This window comes from Sprattus sprattus, assembly GCF_963457725.1.
Source record: "Sprattus sprattus genome assembly, chromosome: 18".
NCBI lineage: Eukaryota > Metazoa > Chordata > Actinopteri > Clupeiformes > Clupeidae > Sprattus > Sprattus sprattus.
This window is the reverse complement of record NC_137916.1, coordinates 12714077-12727923: the sequence shown is the minus strand read 5'-3', so window position 1 is coordinate 12727923 and position 13847 is coordinate 12714077. Positions and strand designations below refer to the sequence as shown.

Genomic DNA, 13847 nt, shown 5'->3' with positions numbered 1-13847 from the left:
GTTACTGTCAAACATTAGGCTAATGCACCAGCTAGGGCCCCACTGACTAAACCCAGTTGTAATACCCACATTATAAAGGAAAGACAAACAGAAACTGCCACCGTAAGGAGGATATAGCAACACTCACTACCATCGCGTTTCAACAGGGTTTAAAAAACCTCATTGTCTCGTTCTTCTACCTTCATCCAGTGAGCATTTGCTGTGTACTGCCAACAGCACGTTCAGCCCTGAACTGAAAATGAGAAAGAATTATCGCCGTGTCAGCCATCGATATACTTAGAGTCGATGGTGTGACTGTTTCTGATGGAGAAAGGCTGCCATGCCAAGACTTGCAGTGCAGAGACACTCAAGGGAACCAAACACACCAGGTAGAACATGGCTCCATGTAAGGGCTGCAGTACACTGGAAATACAACAAGGACATAGTTCACACAAGTGTTATTATTACAGAGAAAATGTAACATAGTTTACACAAGTGTTATTATTACAGAATAAATGTTTAGATAGTTTACACAAGTGCTATTGAAAATTGAAAAGCCTTTGTTTTCATTGTATTTGCATACAACTACATTTGGAATTATTATTACAGAGTAAATGTAACACGGCTGATACTCTCTTAACTTAACAAGTAACCTCTAACTTAAGAGCCATCAATTTTTTACATTACATTTAAAACAGTGTCAGTCAGAACTCTAAACTTAAAAATGAAGTGTGGCACTACTGTTACAGAACAGCAACCTGTACTGACCTATTTGGTGATGAGTTTACCGCCTACTTTGTTCATATATAACACGGTCAGGGCCTACTGTTTAGAAGTGTATTTCACTGCATTTGAAGGAATAGTTAGCCTTATTATTAATAAAACACATATGAATCACTGGAACACTATGTAGCCATCATAAAACCGTATTTAATCCGCTCTGATCAAATTAAATAAAGAAAGGTTTAACTGATGACATATCTAAGAATTACTGATTGATTAAATTAAATTGAAAATGTTAAAGAAGTTAAAGCTTTATAACAGGTGATATTTATAATTGAAAACTATATGAGTGTCTCAATCTTTGCACCGTGGTGTTAGAGGGTAAGCAAAGTGTCTTTCTTATTGGCAATAGGGGTGACTGCCATGAATGGGAACCACTGACTAATGTGAATAACAAGACACATATTTTCCTAAAAATGGTAATTTCCTCAGATGGTTGAGAAATTAAAAGAGTACCTTGGGTCTGTGGCTTGCGCAGCATCCTTTAAACTTTCGTAGCCATACTGGTTCAGAATATAGACGACCAGCATTGGTGCTAGTGACTGTGCAGGTTTAGTGAATAAGGCATTGGTCCCAAAAACCATAGACGACAGAGGAGTACTGGAGAAAGAATAACAGATTTTTTTTTTTGTTTAAACATTTATCCTGAAACAGGTACATCCCACAGAATCAAACATCAATTTGTGTAGAAATCATTTAAAATTGTCTTAAGCAACACTAATTCATTTCATTCATTGTATACAGCCTTCTGTCTTCTTGTTTAAAAATACACAAGCAAAATCCACCAGTGAAATGATACTGTCATAGTGACAAGGGCAAGATCAAAGGGCGACACAAAGGAGATGAACACCACTTCACCTGCGCCTGTATCTCTGGAGGTCTGAGTCGATGATGTCTGCCAGAGGTAAGTTAAAGAGGCTGAAAGCAGCCTGGACCAACACCCTGGGGGAAAAAAAGAAGACCACACAACATGATGATAATATGAGATCATGTCAAGAATTCTAAATGTTTGCACAAGCTACAAGACAAAGTCTATCCTTCAGTATCTTCTTATTGTGTGCTGAACTAAGTATTCATTGTGACAAGTGACATAAACTCGATAAATACCATGTTTAAATACACTGTTGTCTGGAGAACTCAAGCTGGCAAGCTAGCCCACATAGTATTAAAAACAGCACTACATTAAGGTTAGTAAGGATTCAAGCTTAGAAATAATGGAATCACTTTTAACCAAGCAGCCTCCATGTTTTTTTGACTAAAGAAAGATGTACTTGCCTGGAAACTAAACAGGGTGGTATATTTTAAGACTAAACAAAAACATACCTAAATACATGCATTGCCACACAGACACACACACAAGAAAAGTAGACTCTAATGTGTGGAGATGCAAATAAAGGCTGTGATTGGTTGACGGGCTAAGCTGAGCAAAGGCATGCCGGGCAACGGCATTCGTATGTCGCTTTAGAGAAAAAGTAAAGAAAAGTCCTGAATGAAAACACGATAATAGCAATCGATAAAACCATGCATAACTTCATGCACCTTGTGATTCAGCATGTACTGAGATAGAGATGATGGAGGGGATATGAGAGAGAGACAGAGAGGGGGAGAGAGAGGGAGAGGCATAGAGAGAAAGAGAGAGAGGGAGAGGCATAAAGAGAGAGGGACAGAGAGAGAGAGAGAAGGAGAGGGTTAGAGATGCATAGGGATGAGAAGGATAAGAGAGAGGGACAGAGAGAGAGAGAGTGAGAGGGATAGGTGAATGAGTCCAGTGTGGCCACTGACCACTCTCTGCCAAATAACAGTCACAAACATAATACACCAAAGAACTTCTAGAGAAAAAGGCTCACATGTTGGCCGTGAGGAAGAAGGCCAGCAGGTAGTAGTGGTGACGGCCCAGCAGCAGCATGATGGCGGCTCCCCCTGCCTCCACATAAAAGATCAGCAGGATCAGCCTGTAATAGCCGTACCGCTGCAGCAGCCTCTGGCTGCTCAGAACCAGTATCTGTGGAGACCATCAATCACCGGGGAAGTTATTCTTCATGTGAAACGAGAATGTGTGTGGTGAACAGGTGCCACACAGACACTTTACTCTGTTTGGGGTTCAAACCCACAGTCTCAGTATTCCCACTCTGGCTCTCTTTCTCTCCTAAAGTTAAACACCCACCTCCTTCTGATGCAGTCACACCAGTATTGTTAGGGGAGTTAGACTACCTATTAAAGCTCAGTAACCTGTTTGAGAGTTTGCTTCACTGTTACACAGACATGGTATTCTATATTTCTCATTAAATATAGATTAACTTCATTCACAGATGTTAACTTTTAACTTTGTTAATTGATGTCCCTCTTGAACAGAAGGGAGATACTCCGGTCTATGGGGACTTCTTATACAGCAAATAGTTAGAAACTCAGACAATGTTGTTTTCAGCTGATTGCATTTGTATGTAGTAACCACAAATCTAAAGCACTAATAATGGTTCACTGGACTTCATAAGTCTGTGGAAATGCATCTCTACAAGGGCTCCATACTCAAAGTGAATTACAGCATACTACATTCTTCAGTTAACCCCTTGGTTATCAATCCCAGCACATTGGAGCTGTTAATTAAACCTCACTCTACCAGTTAAGCACGTGTAGCGTTGGAAACAAGTTGAGTTGAAGGAACGCGCAATACCTGCGGGCAGATGAAGGCGGCCCCGTACATGAAGCTCTTCGCTAACGAGGGCAACACGTCTGGCGGGATGAGGTGCTCGGCGAAGATCATGGTGAAGTTACTGCAGAAGGCCACCATGAAGACCTGGAAGAAGTTCATAAGCACGAAGAGCTGGAAGTCCCTGTTGATGAGGATCTGCAATGTCATGGAGACCACCGAGGCCAGCGAGAGCTGTGGCTGGGAGGAGGGAGAGGAGGAGGAAGAGCCGTCTGGATGGGACTTGCTGTCAAAGCGGCTCTCACTGTTGAGGCCCGTGTAGAGCATGCAACCACAGGCCAGCATGGCCACTAACACACAGAAGGCCTGGAAGGCACCAAAGTCCTCCATGTTGTGAGAGACGAGGCCGCAGAACAGCACGCTGGAGGAGCCCACCAGGGAAGCCACCTGGCTGTACTGGATCAGCCGGAGCCGGTTCTGGTGCTGTGCTGAGATCTCAGCGAAGAGAGCGCACTGGGCCAGCATAACGAAGGTCAACATGCCATCAAAGGCGCAAAGGGTCACCATCAGCTGCAAGCCGCTGAGCCAGTCCCCTGACTGGAAGGCCCGCCAGGGAAACCAGGCCAGCAGGAAAGCCAGGGCGTAAAAGGGAGCACCATAGAGGATGGAGAGTCGCCGGCGAGAGCAGCAAGGCATTCGAGAGTTGTCCTGCATGTACCCAAACAAGGGGTCGTTCAGCGCATTCCAGATCATGTAGACTACCTGGAGAAGGAGCATTACACCAGAGAACATTTAAAAATACTTATAGTAAATTTTTTTTGCCAGGCAAACCGAATTTCTAAACAGAATATATTTAGGAACACCTTAGTAAAGTGCAAAGATGTGTACTTCATTACGACTTAAATAAACTTTTCAGTTTCTAGCATTACTTTGATGCAGAGACCAGCACTCACTTGAGATTGGTGGAAAGCTCCCTCTGATATTTTGTACTTGTTTAAGAAGAGCTTGACATAGTAGAAGCTGAATATGCTGTTCATCATGCTCGCCCCGACAGTTGTCATCGCGTAAGCCACCGCGGGTGGATGCGCTCCAATCCTTGCTGTCAGGTGTCTCACCAAGGCGAAGGGGCCCTGGCTCCGTGCCCCTGTTACTTTCTCCGGACTCATAACTGCACAGTTTTCTATACAATTAACTAGAAACGTATGCACTTGTACACGCTGCAGTCGAAAATTAATATAAGAGACTTTCACATTTGCGACAGCTTTCCTTAGTCATGTGCCTTCTGAAACTGGTATCACAACAGTACCTGTACTTCATTCAGGATGCATTGAACGCGGAAGAAGGCGTGACTACAACTACCATGTGACTACATCAACACTAGAGCGGATTAGCCCTTGCAGTATGCCCTGCCCCGTTGACTAACCATTGGACGAGGGTCTGTCAGTAAGATCTTGTTCCTCTGGAGCGATTACTTGTTCGCTGCTTCGGGGTGTTTCAGGGTTTGGACTTTGCCACGTTGCTGCAGACGCCGGGCTACGCTTCTGCAGGATGTTGTGACTGAGGCAATACGGTGCAACCGTGTGGGATGAACGTAAAAGTACGAAACAGCTGGTAGAGATAGTCGTGTGTTTGCTTGACATTGCTTTGCATCGCCGGTTAAAATGCTTACTGATGTGGTTATCGAGGAGGATTTTGAACTGAGGAGCGACGACCTTTGGTATAGCAAACAGGACCTTGAGAATGGTAAGTTTGTTTTAGAAGTTCAGAAGGATGATGTTGATGATACATGTAACGGTCGCACCCATCACCAATACAAAACCACACTAAACATTAGGCTAGGATTCCATTTGTTTTGTAAAACTAAACTGATATTCATTCAAGCGTCTTGACTGATCGGCTTGCACTGGAATTTTACACAATTTTATTCCAGTCAGTCACTATAATCATTATGTATTCACAAATATGAATTTTACAGAAAGATGTTAAAGTAAATGCATCGTTTTGTATAACTGAAGGAACGTTCAGAATTGTGTCTGTTAATTCTTTAGTACATATTAAATTGGGCACATAAAACTTTCCCCAGGGGATGAGGTTTGTAAATACAAGGTTGCAGCCATACTGCATACTTTCATTGAATGCGTGCACAGTCTACCGTTATGACTTGTAGAAAATCTCTCTCAACTGCATACAAGACGCTCTGTGGACGTTCTCCTCTACTGCTGTCCTTTGACGAAAGTCTGAGCTGAGATGTTTTGGGTCATTCTCGCTCTGATACTCCAAGTCGTTTTGGTGTACATGAATGCTGTCTTAGATATTGAAGTGATCGCCTGTGTTCTGCCTCGTGCTTTAAATTCTTGTGACACTCACACTATTGCTATAGTGTTAGTGACCTTTCCTGAGACTGTCTCCAGACAGTCGGTGGACAGGATGTCCTCAGGCACTCACTCACTTCCAGTGGTGTGTGTGTGTGCTTATGATGGTTTCTTACTGATTTCGTTCTTGTCTGACTGTATACATCTCTCTCTCTCCCTCTCTCTGTTTGTGTGTGGGTGTCTGTCTGGCTGTATTTGTATGTGGTGGCTTGTCCGGATTTCACAGATTTACATTTGGCTGCGGAGCTTGGCAAAACCTTGCTGGACAGAAACCATGAGCTGGAACAGAGCCTTCAGCAGATGTACTCCAACAACCAAGAGCAGCTGCAGGAAATCGAGGTGATTGTCCATTTCTTGTACTTTAAAACCAGCATTAAGTAAAAGTACACCCTCCGCCATCGACTTCCGCCATTGGTTTTGTTAAATATCTGTACCTGAATCAGGTGATAAAGTTTTTGTATGGTTTTCCGAGTCTAATGTCAACAACTTGTATTACAAAACAATCTCAGGCCCTAAACTGTTGCTTGGCCTCTTTGTGGGATGTAAAAACCAGCCTAGATCAGTCTCTGTTTCTAAGAAGGCTTTGGCACAAGGCAGACGGAGGGCATAACTGGTCATCTATCTGTCTATCTATAACTGGTGTGTGTGCGTATGATTGTCTGTGTCTACGTTTGTGTGTGTGTGTGTGTGTGTGTTCGTGTGTGTGTGTGTGTGTGAGAGAGACACCCGCCTCTAACCTATGGGTGTACTCCAGTGATAGATTTAGCCTGTCTGCTCTGTGGCGGAACAAACAGCTAAGGATTTCCTGCCTACCCCTTCGTCCTCTTCCATGCAGTTGATGGAGTTGCTCAAGAGGGCCCTTCTTGTTTGAGTTACCACCCTCACCTTTCTCGCTCTAAGTCTCTGGCGTCACACCAGAGCCCAGATAAGGCTGCTAAATCGTGGGTCTTGTGGGAAGTGGCAAGCTGATTCTAATCTTATTATTCTAACCTGTGTATGTGCTCTCCCAGTCCACTGCTACAAGCAGAGTTTCTTGATCAAGAGAGATAGGAACAAGACATGCTTGAATTTTGTCATTACAGTTGCTGACATTGAAATGTACAGATGCCAAATTGGGATTATATATATGGGCCATTCTACCGAATTCGTGTAATATGCAGTCCCTCAACAATAAAAACTATTTACAAAACAATTAGGTATTTAGGCATAGATATTTACTAAGAAAATGTTATGGTCTATATAAACCCAATGCATTACATGAGATAGTGATAAGCTAAATATATACAAAATCATCATTTATTGGGTACTTTCTATTGGGAAGTAGCTGTCCCCAACCCTGACATCTAAATTTCAATGCCTTTAAATAACACTTTTCAATTTTTTTAGATTTTTTAAAATTATTTAATTTCAAAGATCTTTATGATTGGGTTGAAACAGAACTAGGAATTTTTAGATTTTATTGGGAAGTAGCTGTCCCCAACCCTGACATCTAAATTTCAATGCCTTTAAATAACACTTTTCAATTTTTTTAGATTTTTTAAAATTATTCAATTTCAAAGATCTTTATGATTGGGTTGAAACAGAACTAGGAATTTTTAGATTTAATGTGGGTTTAATTTTTAAATCAATTAACTATACTCAAAAAATCATGTCCCTAGTTTTCATGTCACTACCAAAACACAAGAGTTTTAGTCCATTGGCTGAGCCTGTGTTTTAGCCACGACCCTGCATTTTGACCATGCAGTGACACTGCATCCCTGTCCCTCATGGTTGAATGGTAAGTAGCTAAATCCCATAGTTTTTATATAAATGTGTTCCAAAGTCTGAAAATCGACGTGTAACCTTAAGAATGGTCAGTACCGAAACCCATGTTTTCTTCAATTAAGTAAACCTTTTGGGGTTTCATGCAAAATCTCATGTTTGTATGTGTGTACACCTCTTCAAAGATTTGTTTGCAAGCTGTGTGCTTGCTAGAATTCTTTATTTATGCTTAAAGTTAGCTAGAATTGTCACTACCGAAACAGTCACTACCGAAATATATGGTAGTGACCAGATGATTTCGGTAGTGACAAAATTAAATGGTAAGTAGTTCAATCCCATAGTTTTTAAATAAATGTGTTGTTTGGACTAGAGGGCGGCCCAGAGCACCTTTTGGAAGATTTTGGGAGAGAAATGAACATCCATCCAACAGTGCAGTCACTACCGAAACAGTGCAGTCACTACCGAAACAGATAAATTGAACTTGAAAATTTGGTAAACATTTCATTTTTATGGATTTCATTGTGAAAACCTTCAAGAAATATTTGTAAAAATACTCTTCAGAGAAGGGAAGGAAACACAATCTGAACAGGTCAATAATAATACTTTTCTACTATAGTAAATGTGATGTTTCGGTAGTGACAATTTTTGGAAGAGGAAAAACATTCCAACACATTCTGAAAATACAATATAAAAATTGACTGTTCCTTTACTAGATATGCGTACTTTAGATATGGTACAATATACATACGGACAAAGTTTTGGGAATAAAACATGACAAAATTCAAAATATTTCCGACGTGACTGCACCAATTCGGTAGAATGGCCCATATAAATGTATTCTAAATATACAAATTGTAGATGTATTTATTGGTTTTGATGGAGTCCACCGCAGATGTGGCTTATTGATTCCCTGAGGGCAGGCAAAATGTTACCCAAAGACGTAAAAGGTTTAAAGTTCAAGCTTGTCTGAAGATTATGGGATAGGAGTGGTAAATATTGCAGTTATACTGAATGTAAGGTAACATCCGAGGATGGATAATTACAACTGAAAATAATAAGTGGGGGCAGGTTGGATGCCAATTAGACCAAAATACTTAAATGACCATATAAACGTGATATACCTAATTGCATCAGATGTAAAGGAAATAAACCCAAACCTGAATGACTGAATGTATGAGATAGAGAGATGAGAAGGGGAGAGATGGAGGCGTGAGAGACAGAGAAAGTCAAAGAGAAGAGCAAATGAGTGGCAAAAAGGAGATTAAATGTTACAAGATGTCTGGTTTATCCTCAAACACCGTCTATGCATCTGCCAATAAAACAATAACAACACACTTTAGCCCAACTAAGCCATTGATGGGTTGTCTGAAGGTGAATACAGGGTGACAAGGAGGCTGATAAGTATGCAGCGCTAGCGTAGTGAGATTCTAGTCAAAAACACAATCATTGACAGATACTTTAGATTGTGATGAAACCATGATTAGATTGCCCATATTGTGAGGGTCAATTTAAGACCAAACATGAAGATGTTACATTCATTTACATTTTCAATTGATAGTTTCAGGTTTTATAGTCATTCTGGGTCAACTCTGCGCTTGGGTGGTGAGGGTGTGACCTCACCAGTGTGGGAACTGTACCTAGTAAACTGACTCCCTCTCAGTAGGTGATATGGCCTATTTATCTAGATGTGTGCAGCCCCTTGTGGGATTGGGGTGACTGTAAACTATGGAAGTGTTTTGTTGTGAGAACTGCCTCTTTGGCAATACGCTCAGGCATTGGAGATTGGGGGTGTCCATTTTGTAGATTTGTAGATTTGGGGGGGTCCATTTTGTAGATTTTACATGGGTAGAACCACAATTCCAGTTATTATGTTTTGTGGCTTATTGTCTTATGGTCTCCATGCATGGCTTATGCTTGGCTTAGCCTAGCTCTCTATGAAGGACAAGACGCCTTTCAAATATGATGACGTGGGGAATGGACTGCTATAGCTAACTGTGAAGGACTTGACGCCTATATTCTAATAATAATAATATTAATATAATTATATGATGAGTTGGTGAATAGAATCCGATAGCTCACTGTGAAGGATATGACGTCTATATTATAATAATATTCATATAATTATATGATGAGCTGGTGAATAGACTCCTATAGCTCACTGTGAAGGACATGACGTGTATATTATAATAATATGATGAGGTGGTGAATGTAATTTATTCCTGTAGCTGTTCTGCTCATTTGCATCTTATCTTTGTGGCACCATTTTAGTTTGATTGAGTTTATTGCTTATTGCTACTATCATGGATTCAAAGCCCAGGAAGCACAATTACTTCTTGGATCAGGACTTACCATTCTTTTCATTGTGGTATTGAAAATGGGAACTTTTCTTTTTTTTTTTGGTCAGTAAACAGTGAGAAACTTTGACTAAAACTTTGACTGAGAAACTGAACTAAGCAGTCATTGACCAAGTATAGATGTAACCGTATTGCACACCTCATATGACTGGACCCTATTCCTGCTAACTGACAATGGGATGCTCATCCTCTCCCAGTACCTGACCAAGCAGATGGAGGTGCTGCGTACAATGAATGAGCAGCATGCTAAGGTGTATGAGCAGCTGGACGGGCTGGCCAGAGAGCTGGAGCAGGGCAACCGTAAGCTGACGCAGGACAACCGGGCCGCTCAGCAGAGGATCCAGAGGTGAGCAAACGAGGTGGATGGGCTCAGGGGTCTGGGTCATAGTATGAAGCACAGTAGATGGGAAAGGACGTTTTTTCTGTAAAGCTTCTTAAGAAATCATTGTTTTGATCATTGTTTGAGGATGAATACATTTATTGAGCATACTTGAATTGGGTTTGACATTGTACTGTTAACAACTGCTTGTGCTTGTGCATGCTGGTATTTATCAACTTCACCACACACTATGGCACTAAGGTGCCCCATGAGCATGTACACCAGAAGTAAATGATATATATTATAAGCATTACAGAACACGCAGCCGGCCTATGTAAATGTGTGCTGATGAATTAAAATGCATGTGTTTTTTATATACAGTATGCATGGAGATTGTTCACATGTACACATGTGGGCATGCGCGTTTATCATTGGCATACTCAGTCTCTTTTTCCCTTGGCAGCCTGACGGAGACGGTGGACGGCCTGCAGTCCCACATGGACGAGCTGCAGGAGCAGGTGGAGCAGCTGAGTGCGTCGCAGGCGGAGCGTGCTCGCAGGGAGCAGGCCCTGCAGCAGCAGCGGCGCACCAGCATGGGTGCTCAGAGTGTCCCTTGTCTGAAGGAGCTCTATGACATGCACCAGGACAAGTAAATAACAACTCAACACAAAACATATAACTTGAAACATATAGCAGAGCACAACATATCCTAACACAATATAACATTTCTGCAGTGCAATATGTTTACTGCATGTGGCTGAATCCCTCAGCTTTACTATTGTGCATGTACGTTAACACCGCTTAACTGCAGCGTAAGCCTTAATGTCTTAATGGCATGTTTGTGTTGTTCACATAGGAACAGCAGTAAATGACTCTTACCTATAAAGAAAGCCTAATCATAACTCTCATGACTGCATCACAAGGCTCGTTATCCCTCTGTTTAGCTTACAAAAATAATTATGAAATGAGCTTTCAGTATCCTGGTCCAAAGGTTCAAGTACATACTCGAATTAGCACAACCAGATTGCAATCATGTCATCTGATTATGCAAGGATATTGGGATATCGCTTTTATTGTCGTAGAGTCTAGTTTGGAGTAAGATGAGGCATGTGTCCCCCCAGTAAGACTGCTTTAGGTGAGTCAGAGGGGGGATGTGGCCTCCTCACGTGTTGTCCAGCCCATGGGTGACCTTTGTGATCAGCTCACAGTGACCCTCGCTCTCAGTAGCGCCTTAGCACTGGCGTGTTGACTGGACAGGCGCGGGCCTTGCAGAACCAGACACCACAATCTGGCCTAGGCCCTTCTGACCATAATCCAATAATCCATAATCCATTGCCTTCCATGTCAAGGAGGGTTGATAATTCAGGGGCATGTTCACCAAGCCTCTCTGTTGCTATTAGGTATAAAGGTATACCTTCTACTATATGAGTTTGTTAAGGGTAGCTTGTTACTTCTCTTCCACGACCCAACATGTGTTTAGTCAGGTTAATCTTTAACAGGTTTTTCAATGTATCAGTACATAAAAATATACTCCTTGGGGCACTCATTGAACTACAATTACAACCGCCACATAACAAAATCAGCTTTATTTTTGCATACAGATGCACTAATACCCCAACTTGACAATTAACACTCAAAATTGACAACACAAAAATCATTCATACATTCTGTGGTTGAGATAAGCTCAATTCTCCACAGGAGCCCAAACGAGCTAATTGTATCTTATTTGTATAACGTGACCGAGCCCATCGAACGAGCAATTGCTCCTCGGATGTCTTTTTGTTAAGCCCGTATCTTTACTTTTGTGGCTCTTCAGGTACCTGACACAGGATGACTTCAGAGTGTGTGAGCGCCCCTGGCCGTTTCAGATGGAGGAGCTCACGGCCGGCACAGCAGCAGAGGAGGAGGAGGAGGAGGAGGAGGAGGAGGAGAGGGCAGCCTTGCACATGCTGGTCCAGACTCTGGAGGACCAGCTGGAGGCAGAGCGCTCGCGCCGTCATGAGGCGGAGCAGGAGGCAGAAGCGACGATGGAGGAGAACAGCCTGATGGGACTGCGTCTGGTGGCCCTGGAGGGGTGTCGCACCCGGCAGACGGAGCTGGAGGCAGAGGTGGAGGAGCTGCGGCAGCTGTGGCGTGCCGAAGTAGCCAGCACCAGGAGGGCGCAGAGGGCACTGCCCGACGACGTGTTCCTCAACACAGAAGAGCAGCCTGCAGGGGAGCACGAGAAGGAAGAGGAGGAAGAAGAGGAGGAGGAGGAGGAGGAAGAGGTGGTTCCAGAGGAGAAAAGAGAGGGGAAATCGTGCCCACGGCGCCAGAGTGTAGGGGCACTTCAGGGCACAAGTGGCAAGGAACTGCGGCGACGGCACCGGCCCACCTGCGCCCGCCGGCCCCGGGCACTGCGGTGTCGCGGCATGTCTCTGCTCAGCGAGGTGGATGCCCAGTACAGCGCCCTCCAGAGGCAGTACGACGAGCTGCTGCGCCGCAGCCAGGAGGGATCCCTCAGCCACAAGGCCGTTCAGACTCCCGGAGCCTGTACCGTCCACGCCCACGCTCATGCCCATGCCTCCGCCCACACCCACCGCCGCCGCCTGTCCAGCTCTGCCTCCAGCGAGGCCCCCGAGTACAAGGCCCTGTTCATGGAGATCTTCACATGCATCCAGAAGACCAAAGGGGACCTGAGTGACACCAGCGTCCAGGCCATCCAGGCCATGCAGACCAGACAGACAAGACGTCAGAGCCAGTCCATCCAGACGGATGAGACACAGTGACTCACCAATGCTGACTGGGTCTGTTACCAGAGGAGGCAGGAGAGTCATTCCCTCTTTCCCCTGTCATGGGGTTGGGGCTGCAGCTTATTCTAAGCTTCTGCTTCAATAAGAGGTGGGTGCTCAGGACTGGCCTTGGGTTTCTCTACAGATGCTCATCATGTAACTTAGTGTTACATCTACATCTGCACCGAGAAGGGAAAGAGTAGTGTCCTTTACGTTGCATGCTTTAGCCTGGGCCAGGTGTGTGCTGTGTATGTCAGGGATTAGCTGAGTCTCAAAACAGTGTTACTGTTCTGTTTCTTCCCAAACAAGAGCAAGTGTAAGGTAAGATGTATTAACTTGCTGTTGACTTGACATAGACCTGACTCAACAAATGTATATGCACGCAACACGAATTTAGAAGCCAATGAATGTAATGATTACAGATGTTATCAATCTTCGAAGTATATTTGCACTTGATTTGAAATATGTGGTTGTAATGAAGGGTAGAGCTTTGCGACAGAAGTACAGAGTCAGAGGTGCATCGCTGGCTTGTATATAAAAAGTGCCATATATTTCTTGAGTGAATGTGAATTCTAGTTGCTTTTAGAATGATGAAGAAAATCTCATGGATTGCCCAGAATGTCAGAATTCAGGAAGACTGGGCAATTCGCTCTGGTGGTCCATAAGTGGAGCGTAGATGTTTGTAGATGTGGAATACGGATACAAAGCAAAACAGTTAATAGACCTACCATGCAGAAGCTAAACAGCTTTGCACATTACAGTATCAATGTTTTCCTCGTATTTGTTATTTATTGTGAACACATTCATCTTTAGAAATGAGATTCTATTTATTTTGTACCTAATTTTCTCGTATGTTTACAG

General features: G+C 43.2%; 2 protein-coding genes across 2 annotated transcripts; one reads left to right on the top strand and one right to left on the bottom strand.

Annotated features, from left to right (window-relative positions):
* Window positions 1–260: 260 nt before the first annotated feature.
* Window positions 261–4575, bottom strand: mfsd13al (major facilitator superfamily domain containing 13a-like; the record flags this gene model as incomplete). The annotated part of the gene is made up of 6 exons (XM_080857270.1): window positions 261–402; window positions 1219–1362; window positions 1621–1704; window positions 2610–2764; window positions 3434–4171; window positions 4363–4575. The coding sequence occupies 6 exons, from the start codon at window positions 4573–4575 to the stop codon at window positions 261–263; spliced, it is 1476 nt and encodes a 491-aa protein (XP_080713396.1).
* Window positions 4576–5070: 495 nt separating this feature from the next.
* On the top strand, window positions 5071–13111 carry cdr2a (cerebellar degeneration-related protein 2a; the record flags this gene model as incomplete). Its single annotated transcript, XM_080857278.1, has 5 exons — window positions 5071–5152; window positions 6008–6120; window positions 10094–10242; window positions 10679–10864; window positions 12032–13111. 5 exons carry the CDS (start codon window positions 5071–5073, stop codon window positions 12981–12983), a joined length of 1482 nt encoding a protein of 493 aa, XP_080713404.1. The 3' UTR covers window positions 12984–13111.
* Window positions 13112–13847: the final 736 nt, after the last annotated feature.